This window comes from Dermacentor albipictus, chromosome 2, assembly GCF_038994185.2.
Source record: "Dermacentor albipictus isolate Rhodes 1998 colony chromosome 2, USDA_Dalb.pri_finalv2, whole genome shotgun sequence".
Taxonomy (NCBI): domain Eukaryota; kingdom Metazoa; phylum Arthropoda; class Arachnida; order Ixodida; family Ixodidae; genus Dermacentor; species Dermacentor albipictus.
The window spans coordinates 46,263,641-46,285,396 of record NC_091822.1 but is presented as its reverse complement, the minus strand read 5'-3'; the positions used below and the strand labels follow the sequence as shown (position 1 = coordinate 46,285,396).

General features: G+C 45.2%; 1 protein-coding gene across 1 annotated transcript in view; it reads right to left on the bottom strand.

Annotated features, from left to right (window-relative positions):
• LOC135917371 (uncharacterized) overlaps positions 1 to 11,438 on the bottom strand; it is a 208,983-nt gene extending 197,545 nt beyond the window's left edge. The window contains exon 1 of the mRNA XM_070533230.1: positions 11,433 to 11,438. Coding sequence (XP_070389331.1) covers positions 11,433 to 11,438 — 6 coding nt within the window. The remainder of the gene's footprint in view (positions 1 to 11,432) is intronic.
• Positions 11,439 to 21,756: the final 10,318 nt, after the last annotated feature.

Below are 21,756 nucleotides of genomic sequence, written 5' to 3'. Positions count from 1 at the left end.
CAAAATAGTGCTCTCACATTAAATAAGAGAGCGTACCAGTATACCCATTCTTCTCTCATGGCCGCTCGCACTTTGAGACGCCGTGTTAAACTGTATCGCCTTCAGGATTGGTCCAAGTCGTAACAAAACCAGTTTCCAGCTTTATTTGAATTAAAGAAAAACAAGCCTTCGCGCCGTTGCCTGTATATAAACACCGTCACCAATGTAGTGTTCGGGCGGCCGTCCTGCTAAACACACACTCGTCTTAAACATGCCCCATTCTTTCACGTGCAGAAAAGCGTTGGTTCGATTGGTAAAACTTGGAATACTCCTAAACTGCTCTACATAGCTAGCATGCCTGCAGAGTGCTTTACGTAACATTTATTTCCATAGTGCATGGGATCTTCATATTGCTACTTCAAGATGATTCCGTGCAATGAAACGTTCGATGGTGTATTTTTCCACGGCATATTCTTTCACTACGCCTGAAAGTGACTACTTATTGAAGGTGTCTAACCAGTGAAACTATACTGTAGTAGGCATTCTTTATACATTGTATAGTGCAGGAAATCTTAAAACAAGGTTGAGTTATTTTACATAACAGCCTGTTTTTATGGCGAGCTTCACACGTGTAAATATTACTTAGCCGGCCCGCTTTACCATCACGTCTTCCACATGGGCCATTGTCATTAACAAATTCATTAACTCGTCAAGCTTTACTGGTGTCAGCTCATATTTTCAAACATATTTGGCAATTTACAACCAAGGAGTTAGCCTTTACATATTATTTTCATGCGTGTTGGTGTCTTCCTTAGATTTGACACACATGATTTCCCTGTACATGCCGTCATATTATTCGTCATCGAAATTGGTGAGATGGATGTTACAAAGAAAACAGAACGCAGAAAACTTTATTGTATCAGTGCATTTTTCGTTTGCGCGCTATTTTTACATGTTACGCCACCCACTCCCCAAGTTCACCGCCTTGTTTATTCTTTTTCTAGCCCTAGGTCTGTTCCCTGCAAATTCACGTGAATAAAGACCACGCACTTACATTGTACTTACTTACGCTGTAGTGCTGCGTAAGTAAATATCATTGTCATTGCCTTTGTCAAACAAACAGATCATATTCTGATCTGACGGGAAAAAGAACAACTACGGTACCTGCCTTGCACATGCACTGAACTGAAGCAAAATTAGAGAGAGGTCAAATTTAAATATTTAACGAAACAAACATGCATATATTTTTGACTGAAAAGCTGACATAATTATAATGAAGCCAAATAAATAGATAAGGATGGCATGCTCCATGTTAAAAAATACGATTGCACATGAGCGTTAACCTTGCGAAACACGAATTTCCGTTTAATTAACAAAGCATCTACTGGCCGCGTATTACGGTATTCCTGAAAGCGAATAGATCATCGTATATAAATTTATATATGCGCCAAATTTATTTGCTCTAGTTACATCACTGTACATCTGAATGATTATATGAGATGCAAAAGTGTGATTAAATGGCTGTCGGCGTGTACGACAGTGTTCATCTATGACTTCGCTATAGTATGTTGCCGCAAAACTATTTAAAGAATATAGTATGGCTGTTCGTGTCACATTTTGAATAAAGCACGAGCATGGTGATCAACGGACCTACGTATCTATATCTTCTTCCCTAAATGCAAGCTGCCATTGCGCCACTCCCGATGGCTGTTGCCAGCTTGATCCCTCCCTATATTCGTAATAGTCGATGAAAAAAGCATCCCGTAAGCAAGTTCCACAATTGTTGAAATTTGTTTTATACGCTGCTTTCCTTGCTCTAATGCTACGTGTTTTAAACTTTGTTACAGGAAGCCAAGGTTATTCCCAGCGTTTCTGACTACAATATTAAAATGTTTTGACCAAGAGCCATTCTGTGCCGGCGTAACACCTAAATATTTCAGCGATGTTTGTGTTAAGTGTGTGATATGTGTGTTTTCAAACCAAATATGCACATAATAATTTGTGCGTCTTGGGCTAGTAATGAAATGAAATGAAATGGTTGATTCCATCAGAGTTAAAACAACCAACAAGAGGGAACGCAGGGCAGAAAAGCTCCTTTGATGCAGCTTGAAGCGACCGCTGATCACATGAGAGCATCTTCGCAATAACAGAGAACTTGACCTAGCTTCGCACAGGCTGAAAGGCTAATGGGTCGAACAGCACCCGACCTGGCTGGGTTAGGCCAGATCCTATCGAACCCGGGCTGGGTAGAGGCGAGGTTTAAAAGCACCGGGCCAGGTTCGGTGGGCCAACGCATGGTACTTTCGGGCTCTGACCGGGCCCGGACCTTGAAAACCAGCCCGTGCAGGGCTCTACTTCGGATACTCTGATGAGCAGATTTCCATTTTATTATGGCAGATTGAGTAAAACACCTTAAGATGTAACCTACTTCATTGTTCAAGGAAAAGGATCCAGTCAAGTTCACTTTTCTTGCTCTAACGTTTTTCTAAATGGTTGTATGTCCCCAGGACGAAGCTTGCCGTAACAGACTGAATTACTTCTAGTGCATTCATATGCAAATAAAAAAAACGGATGCCACAAAGGGCACGCATGCTCCACAATAGGTAGTACTTGTTTTGTACACTGCTTCTTTTACGTTTCCGTGTTTTAAACTTTGTTGCAGGAAGCCAAGGTCATGCCCCGGACTTCTAACTACGGTATTGACATGTTATGACCAAGAACCATTCTTTGGCGGCTCAACACCTAAATATTTGAGTGATATTTTTCTATTGGGGCAATATTGGGTCAATACTATAATGTTGGCATTATTTCAACTCACTGAAATCCTTGAAATCGTGAGACATTTCGTAAAAAGGGCGGGAAGCTTTTCAAGCATCATATCTCTTCCATCTTTGATAAAATCGACTGTTATTCCATCCTCTCCCGCCGCTTTTCTCCGGTTCATATATTGCAAGACTCTCCTAAGTTCATCTCTAGGTACAGAAATGCATCTGTATCCTTTTCATTACTACTTCAAATGGAGGGGCGCTGGCTGCCATTCGTATTGTACAGGTCAATATAGAAATGTTCCGATGTTGTAACTATACCTTCGAAACTGCTGACGATATTACTCTGCGTATCTTCCAGTGCATACATCTTGGCTTGTTCTATGACATGTTTCTTCTTATAATTTCATGCTGCGGCCATTTCTTACTGCATTCTCAGTCTTTCTCACGTTATAATTACAATTATCCCTTACTTTCTCCTTGTTGATGAGTTTTGACAGTTCAGAGAATTCTATCTGTGTGGTGAGAACTCTATTGATTTTGATACTTTAATTTTTGGGGCTTTGTTTATTAGGTCCTTCCCCATTTGGGAGAGCTTACCTACTACTTCAAATGATTACTTGGTGCTTACCTCCCACTTCGATTGCTGCTTATGAAGCCAGCCTGGTTAGGGTTTCATTCATTATCTTTATGTCATCTTCATCTCTCGATTCTAAGGCTGCGTATTTGTTTGGAAGCAGCTGCCTGAATTGGTCTGATTTTACGCTTACTGCGCATACGTAGGCGTGTTGCTTCGTTACCAATTTTATTCGTTCATTCTTCATATTGAGGTAAATCCTGGACCTCCCTAACCTATGGCCAGCACATATTGCCCTACCCAACACTCCTACCTCCTGCGCTGTGCTTGAATCGGCAGAACGTATCAAATCTATTTCTTCTTTCTCCATTAGGACTTCTCCAGGTACAGTTTCTGTTCCTGAGCTTCCCGAAGTATGTATTCAACATTCGGAGCTTATTCCCTTCCGTCAATTCTACAAAATCTCTCCTCTAGTGTTGCTATAATAGTTGCCGTGTTACTAATTCCTTCTTGACCAGATTGATTTTCTCCTTCTTTTACATTGAAGGCGCTCATGACTACAGAATACTGATTTTGCACTTTGCTCATCGGTAACTCAGCATCTTATAAAACTGTTCTACTTCTTCATCTTTGTGACTGGAGGGTTCCCCGTAAGGTTGTACTACCTTTATTCCGTACCTCCTATTTCGCTTTATTACGACTACTGATACTCTCTCATTAATGCTGTAGAATTGATCAACGCTTCAGCTGTGTTCTTATGGATTATGAATCCTACCGCGTAGTGCTTCTAATCTGGGAGTCCGCTGGAGCAGAGGACGTGGCCGTTAGTCAGTACTCGATTAGCCTCACCAGCTCTTCTATTGTCACTAAGGTCAATAATACCCTCAACAATCTGTGATAGTTCCTCAAAGATTTCTCCTAGGCTATCTTCCCTCGAGAGGGTTCGTGTGTTGGACGTTGCCTGGGTCAGTTTCCAGTGGTGGTCTGTCCGGGTCTAAAGATTCTTAGCACAGTCTGCTACGTTGCATGTCTGACTGCCGCTTTGTTCAGGTGCTCCGCAGCTGCTCGCGACTGAGGGCCGTGGAATACCTATAGGAATCATGAGGGAGGTAGTGGCCGAATACTGCACCAGGGAGACCAATTTCAGTTCTGGTAAGGGAGTTTCTTTCGTTGAGGCTTAGTGAGCCTTCCTGATTTGGCTGCACCTGGACTAGTATAGCCGAACTTGGCATCTGCGTTTTTTAGATGTAGTGTTCTTGAGGAAGATTCTAATTTACGACCTTCAGATTACAAGCAGGATATTCTACCTCTCCTCCACGAAGTTAACTAAGGTTAAATATATTTTGTGGTTTTACGTGTAAAAATGGCGAGCTGTGGTTACTCTAAATTATTTGAGGTATGCTTGAATCGTGATAATTGTTTACTTATTGGATACGGGAGGCGTTGAATCATGTTTTAACGTTATTTTTCTCACATTACCTAGGAGATGCTTCATAGGCCCTTCTGAACCACTCGTCAAACCGGTTCGCGAGGGTTCATCGAATAAAGCTTGGTTCTGGTTCAGTTCCCAAATCGCGGGAAAATAATGGTTCATTTCCGGTTCGACTCCTCGTAACAAAAGACAACGTTCGCCTAAGACCCGATCTTGTAGTTGAGGATGGTAACCAAGTGACAATTGTAGACTTTGCCGTCACCTGGGATGCCAATGAAGACATACTTCTTCGTATGTGTGCCTCAAAGAAAAGAAAATATGCGGCGTTACGGGAGATCTTTCCTGATAAGACAGTGGGCATCTATGGCATGGCTTTCGGAGCCAGATCCATGCTTTGCAGGGAAACGGTAAGGGCCGGGGAATCTCTGGGTTTGTCAAGAAGGGACGTGGGTTGGCTGTCTGTGCGAACTTTGCTAGGGAGCATCATAGTTTTAAGTTGATTTGCGACACTTGTTCGCTAACCTTATTTTTGTCTGTTTTATTCCATTTTCTTCATATACACAGTGTCGATAACTAATCCTAACTTTCCCTAATTGTTTACCCCAGTACATAACACTTCAAACACCAACACGAGGCGTCACTTAAGCTTAGGCTACTTGTCGTCACGTATAAGGGTACTGACTCTAATACAGGAAGGGCTTCGGCCCTACCCAAATACGGACGTCAAGACCCGAAAAACAGGGGGGCTTTTGGGGACACTTTTTTTAACTCTGTTGAAACAGGGAAAGTTTTGTAACTAGCCATTTAACTGCAGTTTTCGGTTCAGTTCAGGTGAACTTGTACACCCTGGTACGGAGCCGGCGACGTGCTTGGATGTGGGGCGCCAGCATGTGCGCGCCTGCTTGCGAGTTTTTATGAGCGTGAAAAGGTTTTTGTGGTGGACGTATGACCACTGCTATTGAGGATCTCGCGAGGTCGCTTTCTGGCCAGCAGAAAATTATGCTCGACGCAATTAGCTGCGTTAAAAATTCATGTCACCTCGCATTCTCCTGTTAACAAAAGGTCATCTTCCCCAAAGTGCTAATTCGAGAATGGGTACAAAAAAAGCAGGCAGAGACGAAGTAGGCAGGACCTGTGTACTTCGTCTGTGTATGTTTTCATTTGCGACCTTTGTCTTTAGCTATGCGAGCCGAAGCCCCTAAAGAAATGTTCTCATGCGAGTTGAGCCTTGGGCGTTTTAAGAGCTCTGTGGTGATGCGCTGTGATTTTATTTTCTAGCTCGCTTTCTAAGCGGCGTGGAAAACTGGATGTTTAGCGTAAGCAATGAATGTAGCTTATGCCTCTAACTATACTGTTTTGGCGCTCTTCCTTTGTGCTACACCTGCTCATTCTCTTCGGCCTTGCAATGCAAGGAAAAGATGACACGGGACACACACTCACTATTCGTTGTACGTGGACTGATTTGACAGATTCTGGTCATAAAACAGGTCGAACGCGCTGTGATGTTTCTTCCAAATCCACATGTTCTCTCCCTCAACGGGCTTCTAGGCTGAGATCTTGCCTTTTATCATGTGATTAGCACTCCTTAAAAGAAAGCCTTAGCTTATGGCATACTCTGATATTTATATTCAAATGCGAGGAAAACGAATCATTGAGGAAAAAATTTTATTTAGATAAAAAGTTGTATTTAGGAGAGGAGGTTAAAATCTAGCAACTATAGGAATTGTGGAGCTTTGAAAAGCCTCATTATCTCCATTTCGCTATTATCGGTTGATTCTGAGAATAAAAAATAGGCGTAGTAGAATCTTTGTTACGCCTCACACTGGAATGTCAGTGTGACCTCAGGAACTTCAACTTGGGTCACTCGGAGTGGCTCTTGTTCAATTACGAAAATAATTCTGTAAATATCTTCCGCTTGAACATTCGTGATATGAAACCCTACGTGATGCATTTTCAATCTAGTCGTAATACTGTTTTGCGCATGAACCACGCGTAAACGTTACGACGGCAGTGCCAGATGGCGGAACTCGTTCAGGGCCATGCGCGAGAGAGAAGTCAGGTGCGTACACGCCTCGTGGATGTCCTATGCTACCTGCCGGGTCAGAAGTAGTGCGTACCATGAAGAAGCGGAAAGAAGTGACGTGAGCAAACAACTATTCATTAGACGTACTGAAGAAATCGGCATGCACAGATTGTACACTAAAAGAACTGATAGGAATGGCTGATAGCGATGGGTAGCACCAAAAAAAAAAAAACCGAGCGCTGCTACTTGTCGCGACGATATTGGTGAAACGACACGGAACATTAAGATCGCTAAATGGGCTAGGCGGCCGGCTAGACGCTCCAAATGCCTTGATTTACAGCGTACAACACTGCATGGGCTTCGTTTTTATTTTAGTGCTGGGATGGCTGATGGAGTGTGCTCGCGATGATAACGTTTGCTTAGCTTAAGGTACCATGGCCTGCAATAAATGCGGGGCTACGCGGTACTCATGCGGTTCGCATTTTTCTTCCTGTTACGGCGCGAGACAAGCAGACACGGCGTACTCTAGCCGTGTCAACAAGGCTGATTCGCCGAATTGGCTGCGTGAATTCATGGATTCGGCGCGTCTTCCTGCGGATTATCCGAAATGACAACAACAGCAATTCCTGCAGGTACTCCGCTTTTTTCCTGAGTTGGATAGCTGGGTTATTGACGCCACCATCAATTTCCTGGGATTATATGTAACCTAAAGGTATCAAGTGCAATTCTGGTTCTGAATAACTGTGCCAATAATACAATCAACCGATTTCACTCTCTGTGGGATTCGCACCAGGTGAAGCCTTCATTGTTGTTTGTGAAGAACGCTATAGCTTCATAGCGAAGTACAGTAAAACCTCCAGGTTGTCTAAGTTATTCTCCAGTCGCCCATTAATGCCTGCCTCACAATCGGATCGTTGTTTTGGCAGGTAAAACGGCATAATTTTTTGTTATTTTTAGCCAGCATTTGTAAGCAGACGATGCACGACCAATCAGACACGTTTTCGCTGCGCACCACCTTGGCGTATATGAACGTTGGAGCTCGATCGTGCACATGTCACGCATCATGGCGAATGAATGATCAATGAGGGAAATCCAAGAACAACAACAGCATAAAGATGAAGGTGCGATGACGGCGCAACAGCGACAACTGAATAATAACGACGGCATGACCATAGTCAAGTGACGATGATGTAATGACGGCAACGAAGTGACGACTACGGCATGACCACCAAGGGATGACGGCGATGGCATGATGGTGACGGCGTGGCAGCGTAATGTCGAAGGTGGAATGACGCCGATGGCATGGCGATAACGGCATGAGGAGGAGGGTATGGCGACGGAAGTGACGGTCTAGAATGACGCCGATGACTTCAGGACAACGGTGATTCCACAATGTGATGACGACAGGGAATTCTCTACGACAAAGCGATGACGATGGAACGACCATGGAGGAATGGCAAGTACTGTGTGACGACGACGCAATGAAAACGAAAGCATGGCGATGATAGAACGACAGTGACAGTTTGACGACAACAGCTCAACAATAGAAGCCTGACGACGGCGATATGATAGTGCAGTGGCAGTGACAAAGTAAAGAGGGAGGAGGGATGACGATGACTTGCCAACGTACGAATGATCACAACGGCATGAAGGCGATGAAAAGATGACGACGGAATGAGAAGGGTTGAGTGTTGGCGGTGGTGTTCACGCGCGTTTCCATACATCAGCTGCTAATGCAGGCCACCTCGATTCTCTTTATATCAGATAGTAGTAATTTGCGCTACACCCGTTCGCTGAGCAAACATGCAAGGAGCCAGCAGAGATGACAATGGTAAGACGACGTCGGCGAGACGACTATACTACTTTCATTAAGAAGGCCCTGAAATAAAGCAAGACCTAATCGCCAAGATAGCAACTGCCAGCCGCAGCAGCAACTGGCAAGGGGAAGGATCGGGACAATGGAAGCTTGACGTGAAAAAAAGTAGCCACTAATATTGGTATTAACGCCCGTATAAACATGATATCCTGTCGCGGCTAGGGTGGCGTTCAGTGCATGTAATCTACCAAGCCCATCGACTACTACGTCAAACTGTAGACAATGGAGGAAAAATGGTTGATTAGCTTGGTTACACGGCCCCAGTACGGAAGCCCACTCCATTTAGGAGCAAGGTAAACGTCTCAGTTCACATCAGGACCCTCTCTCCCGGCTCTGGAAAAGTCGCTGCTTTTAATCCCGTCGTCTTCCCTAGGCGAATGGACGAGAGAATCTGATAACTGTCCAGCAGCAAATCGCCATCGTGTACTCCCTTGCGATACCGCGCCCCATGCTCACCATAACCCGCAGTAACTCCGCCTCGAAGAAACTGGTTTGGAATGCGTGGAAAGAAGTCATCCGGAGACACCTGATTCGTTCGTCGTTGTCCCCTCCCGTTCTTCGCTCAGTCGGCCAGGTAAAGGGTGGGCTGAGGGCATTTCGTGGGACCCTGCAACAGCCGATCTACACGCTGTCTTTCGTCTTTGCTCAGTCTGCCAGGCAAAGACGGCTGAGGTCCTTTCGTGGAACCTTGAAACAGCAGGTGTACACGATATCTTGACGCCTGGGTAAGTGCCCATGGATGGGTGGTAATTTGACTCGTCTAATTAACTGCGCCTATCGATTCGTTGTCGTGGTTCCCTCCCGTTCATCCTTTTCTCCAGTTTCCAGGTAATTGTGTGGTGAGTGCTTTTAGCCGTTGTCCACGCAGCGTTGACGTCTGGATAAGAATGGCGGTAGTCTGACACATGAAACACGTTCAAGTAAGACCTATGGTGGTCTTGACACGTAACAATGCTAAAGTAAGAACAATCACAGAAATGAGAGAAAGAAGTCCGCAGCATGTCAAGGGCTTCAAGAGTTTAAAGGGCGAACCCACTTTACGCGAATTATTCTGCAAAAATATAGCGAGTACAACAGTAGTGTACACTTTCAACAACGCCTTTCAAAACACGAAGTAACACTTCTGAAATATAGTGTGAAAATTAAGCCTGGGGCTGTCTTGGCCCAGCCCTCTCTTTTAATTTTCTTTAGCCTTCGTCATAGCTTTCCACCAAACCGGGAATCCTTCATCGCCAGTGTCAGCCAGTTGCTGAGAAAGATAACAAGAAATGAACAGAATCAAAGCACGCTTTAGTTTGTCACAGTTTTAAGTTACAATCTTCATTTGTCCTTGAGAAAACTTGGCATAAGTGTTGCTCTTTGGAATATGTACTGTTCTCCTAGCAGTGATGTAATTGTTGTGCACATTTATTTGTATCATCAGTTTATGTTCCCTGCAAGACAGCTGTACAAGAAGTCGAACGAAATCATCCTTCTGCAGGATTCAAGAGATGTTATGTCAAGTTGACTCAGTAATAATACCAATAAATGTGTAATTTTAGACTCGCTGAAGGTGACGTGCACTTCTTTTTTTTCCTACGTACTTGTTAAAGCACCAAATGTTGTACTTTATTCTTCGTTTCTTTTGTTACTTAGTTACGTACATATTTCAATAAGTTCTTCCTATGTGTTAACCTTAATCATCCTTCAACTTATTCTTCAGTGTACCCTTCATATTCTAATCTTTTAAATTCGCCAGACCTGTCGCTCCACACCCAAAAAAGTATCGTTCATGTTGTAGCTCTAGCGATATCTTATTGCAAAGCTGCCATTGCCTGCATTGCCGGGCTTGATGTCGGCTGCCGGGTCGGTCTGTATCTCTCTGAATATATATATATATATATATATATATACATATATATATATATATATATATATATATATATATATATATATATATATATATATATATATATATATAACTTGAGCGATATTACAAGGTCAACCGAAGAAGCATTTATTTCAACAGTTTAGACCGGTATGATATTCCGTAGGGTTTTCAAGAAAGTGGCAGTTCTGCACTGAGAGTGACTACAGCAGACTGGGCGCCCGTTCTGATATTCATCAAATCGGAAGGGACAGGTCTCACAGTGCTTGACATTTTCTCGGCGTTTTCGAAGATTTACAGCTGCCTTATGGGTCCCCACGATGCAGGGTGACAGGAAGGCGGAGTCCATTGCATGTAGGGCAAAGATACCAGTGAGAAGGAATAAACGAGGAGGGTGACATAAGTTGGAGAACGGAAGTGGAGCGGCTAATAGCGGCAGCTATAGGTTCCCGTCGACATGAGGCAGCGAGGGAGGGAACGGTCGCTGCGCAGTACCAGTGCGCGTGCCACCATTTTAATAGCAGAGACGGTAAGTTGAATAGGGCGGCTGGGTGAACAATGGAGATGGGGCCCGGAAGGAAGACAGAAGAGCGGCCACTTGTGGGCAGTAACACAGTGTCACAACACACGCATACAAGGCACGGCCCGCTCCGGCAACATTGTGGTCCTGTGAGGTGCGGAAAAGGAAAAAAAAATATGAAAAAATATCTACGTGGGGTTCGCAAAGTGAGTACGTCTCTGGGGATTTATGAAACCGAGTTAAGGGTCCTCCGTGCGGTGAAGTTTTCGAACGTTGGGTGGACAACTGACACCACGTCAGCTCATGCGGATGCCCAGAAGGGCAATAAGTCAATCATAATGGCTACTTGAGTGACGGCCCGAAAGAAACTGGATTTATTCGTTTTCCACTCACCCCCATGATTCGCAGACGGAGGAAACAACAAGCACTGACCAGCGTCTGGATTTTCGAGTAGAGAACATGTATTTGCGCTTCCCACCCTCACTGCATGTCCTGCAGGCACATCAGCCGTCCCGGACTCTCATTAATTCCTTTAGCGTACATTCCAAATTAATGGATGAAAAAGATTCCCCCTTCTTCGCGTGCACGGGTGCGTTGGCAAGCAGAATGCGAGAGTACGGCGCTAACGCTTTGAAAAGAGTGATCTGGCAGTTAAACGTGCCTCGAGAAGGGTAAATTCTCGTAAAGAAGGGTAAATATTCCTACTGAGACACCTCGCATCGAATTTTGTGCATGACGTTACGGGAATCACAGATAAGCTTTTCATTAATTTTAACACGACAGCATTAAGGAGCCAGTGTCGCAGAAAAGCTGGTGTCGGCGGCGTTGGCCATGAGCGTGAAATCCCGGAAGGCAATTCATAAATAAAAACACCGTGCAAAATGGGCTGGGTGCGAATCGAACCACGGTCTTCTTAGTGTGAGACGCAGACGCTACCACTCAGCCATGAGTCTTTTTTTTTCTTTATTGCCTTTTCACAAACGCAAACAAAAAGATCAATTACACGACATGTACATATTCTAAAAACACCAGCCACAGCTCGGCCAATGTAAGGTGTTTAAAAGGGCTTCACAGAAGCCAATTGGTCTAGTACAGGAAGCCATTCCGGGGGTTCACATAGTGCTCTGAACAAGTCTCGTGTGTATATAATGCTCTCAACAAAATAGTGTCTTGCTGAGTGAGCCTGTATATGACAATGTCTGATGTGCATTCTCGTCTTCCGTACGCTGTGCATGCAAAGCAGCATTAGCATATCACTCGGCGCTTCCCCTGTTTCTGCACGTGGAAGAAACCGGATTCCAAAAGGGCTTATCGGCAATTCTTTTTTAAGTGTTCTTTGCAGGACGTCCCAGAGAACTACGGCGTCATGGCAGTCAATAAAAATATGCTCAATTGATTCTGGCTTATTACAGATTAAGCAGTTTACCGACCAAGGTACAAAAAGACCTTTGCTTTGTAACCATGGCTTTACAGGGAGAGTGTCGGTATGTAATTGAAAAAAGAACGTTTTAGCAGAGGGTCTCACTGGCATTTTTTGACGCGCTTTCGCACATCGCGCTCAGGACCTAGCCTGTAGGCAGCTCGGTAAACCGGTAATGGTAAAAATACATCGAGAATATCAGAATACAAACGCTTTTTCGTGACATCGCACAAGTATTCATATGAGAACCTTGCCTTGAGCAAGCGTACAGAAGTAACCACTTCACGCAAATAAGGACTGAGTGGTCCAGCTCCAAAAGAAACAGATGACACGACAAAGTCAGATAGATAATCCTGCAATCGTGCTTGGATCACAGTTTTCAAAAACACATCAGTTTGGTCCCGCACAAAGAAGAATCTGCTTAGCAGCTGCTTGAAAAACAGGTGTGAGAGCACTAGCCCACCATTTTTCACCTTGTGAAACAAATTGCACCGGCTTGTACGCTCCCATTGCGATCCCCAAATAAAGGTCGCAAACACTCGGTGGATTTTTTGAACCGAAGTTCTTGCCATGGCCATCACTTGCAACACGTAGAACACTTTTGCAATTAAAAACATATTACAAACGGAAGCTCTTGCGAACATTGAAAAGTTATGGCCACCCCATTTATCGGTAGCATTTTTGACGCGTTTATTTTCCTCAGACCAATATTCATCAGCATTGAGATAGTTATTCAGCGGAACACCGAGGTAATTTCCGGGGGAGACGGTCCAATTCATATTACAGTACACCTCGGGGGTGCTCTGCCAGTTGCCATGCCAAAATCCAAGGCATTTCGACCAACTGATCACGCTACCAGTTGCTGTGCAGAACGCCTTAGCAACACTGACAACTTCCTGCACGCTTCTAGCATCAGTGCAAAATACGGCTATGTCGTCCGCGTACGCTAAGACCTTAACTTCACTGCTGAAAAAAGTGAAGCCTCGAATACATGGTGTTGCAAGCAAACGTAAACAAAACGGCTCCAAGTATATCGCAAAAAGTAGAGGGGACAACGCACATCCTTGTTTCACACTCGACCGCACAGGAATTGGCATACTTCATTCTTTGTTGATCACTAATTTGGCTGTGCAATCATGATACACCATTTTAACGCCTTCAGTAATTACAGATCCAACATTTACGTGCTCCAGCAATAAAAACAGAACTTCACGTACAACTTTGTCGAACGCTTTATGTAAATCTAGCTGAATCATAGCTACGCGGTCATGCATTGCGTCACAACATTCCAGAATACTTCTTGCTATGTGTATGTTTGTAAAAATTGTTCTACCTTTAATGCCACAGGTTTGATGCGGGCCAACGAGGGACTTAATAACGTTTTGGAGCCTTCTAGCTAACACTTTCATGTATATTTTATAATCTGTATTGGTCAAACTAATGGGACGGTAGGACTCACCTGAAAGTAATTTTGCAGGATCGTCAGTTTTGGGGATCATTACTACCTGCGCTGTCCTGAACGAGAGAGGCGCTTGCTTTTTCTCATAGCATTCAGCGATCACTCGGCGTAAAGCCACTGCCATTTCTGCCTTAAAAAATTTGTATATGGCTGCACCCAGTCCATCTGGCCCAGGTGACTTGCCATTACCCAAGTCATCGATTGCTGCTTCAATTTCGGTCACGGTAATTTCAGATTCCAGTGATTCTCGAACCGTGTCCTCTAATCTTGGCATAAGAGTTAGAAAGTGGGCTTTGAAGTGCTCGGGGTCATAAATTCTTCTTCCAAGAAGTTCGGTATAAAAATCAACAAATGCACGTTTTATTTCTTTGCTTTCTCGTGTAATTTTGTTGTAATATCGAATTTCATTTATCTCCTTATTTGCAGCATGCTATGAGTCTGATGGTTCAAAACGAGACAAAAGCGCCTCTAGTGAATGCGGTGTTGTCTTAGAAATGGGCCGTAGAAAGTTATACTGCGGTGTATATCGGTAATTATAAGCATGTAAATTACAGAAGTTGCAGTTGAACGAGTAGCGAAATACGTGTCCACTACATTTCTTCTGCGCTTGGAGCACACGCAGAACCAGCAAGTTGTCCCAGAAAGACTTCTACGACAACATCCGGATTCAAGTGCAACATGCCGAGAATATAATCATCGCAAGTACACCAAACAAAGAAATAGCGTACGACATGCTCCTCAAGATCACCAGCATCCAGCTTGGAGGGTCCATTTACGAAGTCAAAGCACATGTCAGGACCCCAGAGGGCATCAGCAAAGGCGTAATCTACAACATCCCGCCAGGCACGAGCGAAGAAGAACTACTACAAGGACTACGAGTATCCGCAAGATACACGGTTCTCGCAGCACGCATGCTGGGAAGATCGTCAACAGCACTCATCTACTTCGACGGACCGCACGTCCCATACAACATCATATATAAACGCTGTGACTACCGCTGCAAACCATACAGGAAATCTGTGCAGTACTGCAGAACCTGCGGAGAACTAGGGCACCGGCAGGATATCTGCCCGAAACCACTTATCAACTTCTGCTATATGTGCGGGATGGAAAATCAACCGGAAGAACATGACTGCCAAACCAGCTGTAAGATCTGTCAACAACCCCATGAGACAGCAGTGAAGGGGTGCCGACATAAACTGAAGCCAAATCCACCACCGTACAAGATCAGACTGCAAAGGGAAAACAAGATCCAAGAGCAGCAATGCAGATGGAACTCAAATTCAGACTCAGACTTTCCGGCACTATCCGAATCGAGCAGTACCTCACTACGGAGTCCACGCAGATCCAGATATGACTCCAAATCATCAAGTGGTCAAGCAAACGATGGACCCCGGTCAAGATCACGATCTGGATCCCGTACACGCAACCCACAAAAGCGTGTCACGTATGCAGACGCTGCAGGAGGAAACACACGAGCACAAGAACCCACGGAAACCGAACGAGACCTGCGAGCACAACTCCAAAATCACCAAGTCCTCATTGACAAGCTCATACAAAGGTGCAAAGAACAAAACACCGCCAATCAAGCCTCGAAACCTCAAGGAATGCCAAACATCCCACCACCCCTTACGGAAGAAAGAATCAAGGAAATCGTAACAATGGAGGTAAGGAAGCAGATACAGGAGGCCATGGCCACTTTTGCCAAGGAGATAACACAACAGCTCCTGGAACACATCACCGCTCAGCTGGCCCCTATCCATGCTACCCTCCAAGACCTCAGCAACTTCATGTCCTATGCCAAGCAGAACCACGTAATGAAAGCCACAGTAGAAAAGCTACTCAACAACACCGACACGGCTCGCAAGAAAGCACGTAAAGACCTCCACAATGCAGCCAGACCGGAATCCATGGCCCGGGGCGAAGAGAACGATATCGAACAAGATGGCGAGTAATACTAAGAAGAGATTACCACAACTCCCAATGAAGCTGTGGCAATGGAACTGTCGCTCTACTCGAACCAAAAGAACAAACCTCCAAGAACTGACCAAACTGGAACAACCAGATATCATCGCTATCCAAGAAACTTATTACACCAATCTGCGCATACAGGGATATGATACACACACCGGATCTCAGAGAACAGCCATCCTGACGAAGAAAAATCTCACCACGCAGGATCCCGCAATTCAGGGAACAACCGTGGAACACACCCTAGTGGAAGTGCTACCTGAGAAGAAGACACACCAAAGACTATTCGTACTATGCATATATAGCCCACCCAGGGATCCGTTATCCGACTTTGTAAACATCATCACGCAAGCCAGAAAACTATCTAAAGGACATAAACTCGTAATAATGGGGGATTTTATTGCCCCCCACACAGCATGGGGTTACCAGCACACGACCAAGAAAGGAGCGCGAGTGCACGATTCGGCGCAACAAAATCACCTCACCCTCTGGAATGATCCTAAACTACCGACTCGAATAGGCAAGAGTGTGTCCAGGGATACAAATCCCGACCTCACCTTTACAGTAGGAATATCCAAGGCGGAATGGACCCGACTGGAAGAAAATCTCGGCAGCGACCACCACATCCTTCAGCTTGAAATCCTGCACCATAAGAAGCCGAGTAGAACAGGAACGGCGAAGCTGACGGATTGGAAGGCCTTCCGAGAACATGACATAGAAGAAAACATCGAAAACATTGAAGAGTGGCTCACCGAAGTGGTCAAGACGGCGGAGAAGCACACTAAAGTCATCCAACTCACGATGGACACGCCGGCCGTAGACTCTCACCTCCTACATTTTTGGGATGCCAGAAGAGGGCTACTGAGGCGGTGGAAAAAGATGAAACTTAACCGCAAACTGCAGAGACGGATCGCTCACATAACAAAGCAAGCGGAAGAATACGGAGATCAACTCAACAGGAAGAATTGGCATAAACTGTGCGACCAACTTCAAGGCACACTAAGCACGAAGAAGACCTAGCATATACTGCGAGCCCTTCTAGCTACCACCAGAACCAAGACCCAGCAACGACATGACCTCAAGAAAATCATTAACTCCCAACCAGGAACAGACAAACAAATCCTGGAAGAAATCAAGCGTAAACTTGTCGGAGACAATGCCCCCAAGTTTACCGATCCCCAACCGTACAAAGGCGAACCAAATCTCACCCTCGACAGCCCTTTCACGCTTCCTGAACTCCATGCCGCCCTTGCCAAATTGACCCGTAACACATCGCCAGGAAATAACAAGGTGACCAACAAGATACTACGAAACCTCCCAGACAAGGCCCTAAATGGACTCCTCGACTACATGAATAACTGCTGGGAAAAAGGTGTGCTCCCAGCAGAATGGAAGCACGCAAATGTAATTATGATCCCAAAACACAACAAGCCACTACAAATCAGCAACCTAAGGCCCATCTCCCTTACTTCCTGCGCTGGAAAGCTGCTCGAACACATGGTTCACAATCGCCTCACCACATACCTCGAAGACTCGGGACTCATGCCCGACACAATGTTTGGCTTCCGACAGCTCCTCTCAGCACAAGATATACTACTACAGCTCAAGGAAGACCTCTTGGACCACCTAGAACTCCACAAAAAGTTCTCTATTTTGACAATAGACGTAAAAGGAGCCTTCGATAATGTGAAGCATGAAGCAATCCTCCAAAATCTCCAAGATACAAACTGCGGAATCCGGACCTACCAATACGTACACGACTTTCTCAAAGATCGCACGGCTACGGTGGGTATAGGCAACATCCGAAGCGACAAGTTCGAAATGCCCAACAAAGGAACTCCACAAGGGTCAGTCATTTCACCTTTTCTGTTCAATCTCGCACTGATTAAGCTCCCACAACAACTCGATGGCATCGAAGATTTAAGCCATGCAATATATGCCGACGATATAACGTTATCGACAAAAGCGTCCACAACCAGCCAACAGCAAACTACCCTCCAAGAGGCAATCGATCAGATAGAACAGTACCTCTCAAAATGCGGTCTCCAGTGCGCCCCCGAAAAATCGGAGCTACTTATACTCAAGGCAAGGACCCGGGGAAGACCCCCAGGCTACGTCGCTCCAGATCCCAACGTCAGACTCAATGGAATCGATATCCTTTAAGTTGGCTCCCTCCGCGTCCTTCGCCTCACAATACATAAAGACGGTTCTGGGGCAGCTACACTTCCGAAGCTTCAAAAGACCGTAACACAAGTAACCCAGCTCATTCGGCGTATAACCACCGAAAGAAGAGGACTTAAAGAGCAAGAAACCGTCCAATTAATCCAAGCACTCCTTATAAGCCGGATCACATATGGCACCCCGTATCTACTCCTCAAGAAAGCTGAAATTGAAAAACTCAACATCATCATCAGAAAAGCAATCAAGAGCGCACTAGGACTCCTCAGTACGACCTCAACCGCGACACTCCTCAAACTTGGCCTCCATAACACCTGGGAAGAAATGAACGAAGCGCACAGAGCCAGCCAGCTGGAACGCCTTAAGCTGACTCAAACAGGCAGAGCAGTACTTCACAATCTCGCATACAGCGAAAACTTCATAGCAGACTCAGACGCGAAAGCCCAATTGCCGCCACTTCTTCGTGACTCTATCTCAGTCGCTCCAATACCTCGCAACATGCATGCAACATACCACAAAGACAGAAGACAAGCAAGAGTGAGAGCGCTGAGCAAGAAATACTCAAAGAACCCGAACACGAGATATACAGATGCGGCAAAATACCCAGGTAGAAGAGCTTACGCAATTACCGTGACCAACAATCAAGGGAAGGAGCTAATCGCTGCCACCATACCGGCCAGAAATCCAGAAACGGCGGAGGAAGTGGCCATCGTCCTCGGCATCGCCACATGCAAAGATACAGCAATCTTGAGCGACTCGCAAACGGCATGTAGAAACCTACGAAAAGGCTGAATTTCTGCCGCAGCAGTGAAGATTCTAAAAGAAATAACAAGACGCCAAGAACTACCCGACACCTACGTCGCATGGACCCCAGGCCACGAACACCTGGCAGGAAACGAAGCAGCACATGCTGCTGCCCGAGAGCATACCAGCCGGGATTTCCTGCCGCATGGTCTCCGGAAAGCGACGAGGGTGGAGGACATTCCCATCAACTACGCCGTAATATTGCAACATTACCGACTGGAAAGAAGACAATATCCTCCACCTGATCCAAAATTAAGCAAGGAAGAAGGCACCGCCCTCCGCAGACTACAAACAAATACGTATGTACACGGAATTATCATGCACAGAATGCACCCCACCAAATTCTCATACCTATGCCGGTATTGTGACGTTCCAGACACGCTCCCACACATGGTGTTGGTGTGCCCGCACCGCGAGAAAAACAGTGATGATGATGCCTCAGAACCGCTACAAGCGATCGAAGAAACGTGGGAGGCAATGTTAAAGGCACAGAGCCTGTTGATCAGCGAAGTCTGGTGGACCGGGCCCGGGCTGCAGCATTAGCCAACGGCTTTCTGGACTGAGAGAGCCGCCCACCTAGGGCGAAGAAAGGAGACTTTCTCGCTGTTTCTTAAAATAAACGTTCATTCCTCCTCCTCTCTATACCACATCAGGCGACCGCTGGAAGATAGTAGCGAGGGAGATGCTCTGTTTCATGATCTTAAAATGGCGGTTGATAATGGCGTTGACCCGCGGACGTCCTCACCATTCTGCTCAAGGCAGGGAAGATATCCGATGCGACATTCAAAGCCCTGATTTAGAGAAACTCTAGCCCCCGCCGTTTCTGTTTTAGTGTTTTGTGTGTTTATTTCCATTTAAAATTCCTCGGCAGGATTGCTTGGGAGTTCTGTATAAAAACTAGAGTTGCCCAGTTGGCGGCACTGCATGCGAGAACCAAGTTCAGATCTGCTTGGGTATTGGGATTGATCACTCTTTCTCCCGTTATATCTGCTCGATCTAGGCTGCCGGCGCATTCAACAGAATTGTCCACTACTTGTGAAGGATATTTTTGGCGTAGAAGAGCGGATTTCAGTTCCTCCACGTGTCTCTCAAAATGTGCAGATTGGCAACAGATTCTTTTGTATCTGTGAGCCTTGGAGTAGGGGACGCTTGTTTTGTGGTAATGGGGGTGGCTACTATAGAAATGCCGATATTGCTGGCGATTTGTCGGCTTTTTGTATAGGAACGTGGAAATGCTACGGCCACTGAGTGACAAAGTGACGTTGAGGAAGCGAACATTACCTTGGGAGAAGTCGTGTGCAAAGCAAATTGACAGGTGCATGGAACTGAAATTGGAAATGAAGTGCGAGAGATTTTATTCACTGTCGGCCCACACAAAGAAAATATCATACATAAATCGCTTGTAAAACATTGGTTTTATGGCTGAATTTGCGAGGAAGGGGATATCTAACGATGCCATCAATATATTTGCAAAAGTTGGTGCTATCTTCGATTCCATGGCGGTTGCGTTGATTTACAGAAAAACCTGGTTGTCTAACTCGAAGTGATTATATCAGTAGTAAATTTAGAAGGATCTCAATTGTATATTTTTCTAATTGGCTAGGTTGGCTGGAGCCAGTGTAAGCGGAAACTGTGGAGGTTATACCCCCTTCGTAGGGTATTTTGGCGTACAATGTTGCGACATCCATTGTGACCAAGTAACTCCTCGCCATTACTGCCAGGTTTGATTTGACAACGAGCTATGGAAAGAAGAAAAAAAGCAAAGAAAAATTATAGGTGTAACGTTAAGGGATAAGAAAAAGGCAGATTTGGTGAGGGAACAAACGCGACTTAATGATATCTTAGTTGAAATGAAGAAAAAGAAATGGGCATGGGCAGGACACGTAATGAGGAGGGAAGATAACCGATGGTCATTAAGAGTTACGGAATGGATTCCAAGGGAAGGGAAGCGTAGCAGAGGGTGGCAGAAAGTTAGGAGGGCGGATGAGATTAAGAAGTTTGCAGGGACAACATGGCCACAATTAGTACATGACCGGGGTATTTGGAGAAGTATGGGAGAGTCCTTTGCCCTGCAGTGGGCGTAACCAGGCTGATGATGATGATGAAGGAAGTAATTTATGTCTTTAATGTACGACGAGAATTAGGATACATGTCCCCAACGAGAATATCAATAAAGCTGGAAATTTTTCCAGTTGCTTTTGCATAGCTGGAAACGATAGGCCGGCCAGGAATCTTTATTTTTTTGCATTGTGTAGTAAGTAGAAATGGCCGGGTCCAGAGTTTCTCGATATCAACGCTTTGAATTACGCATCGCTTATCTTCCCTGCCTTGAGCAGAGTGGTGAGGATGTCCTTTATTTCCATTTGACATTTCTTGGTAGAATTTCTTCGGCGTTCTGTATAAAAAGTAGAGTTTCCCAGTTGATGGAAACCTTCGGCCCTGTAGAAACTCCGGTCAAGTACCACCACTGCACCAGCTTTGTCCGCTGGATTAATGACAATCGTTTGATCGTCACGGAAGGCTCACAGCGCCTCCTCTTCCTCTTTTGAGAGGTCAGTGGGAACTGGACGAGGCATCTCGTACTCTTTTACAATGTCTTTGTGAACTGCGCAAATGTACATGTTCAAATATTTATCGCGTGCCTCACGACATGTACATTCGTGCAGTCCTTTTTTCTAAATGGCGTGTTCAATACCGATTGCTTGATAGTCTTGCTTCTGCAAAAAATGTTTCTATTTCTGTGTGTGCTAAATGAGTATGTATTCTACATGTGCTCTTTCATATGACATAGGCTATGCGCGTGCGCGAGATGTTGCTGTACATGTGCTTACAGACAACGGCAAATCCAATACAAGCAAGTTGCTATCTGTATTTAGTACTGCCTA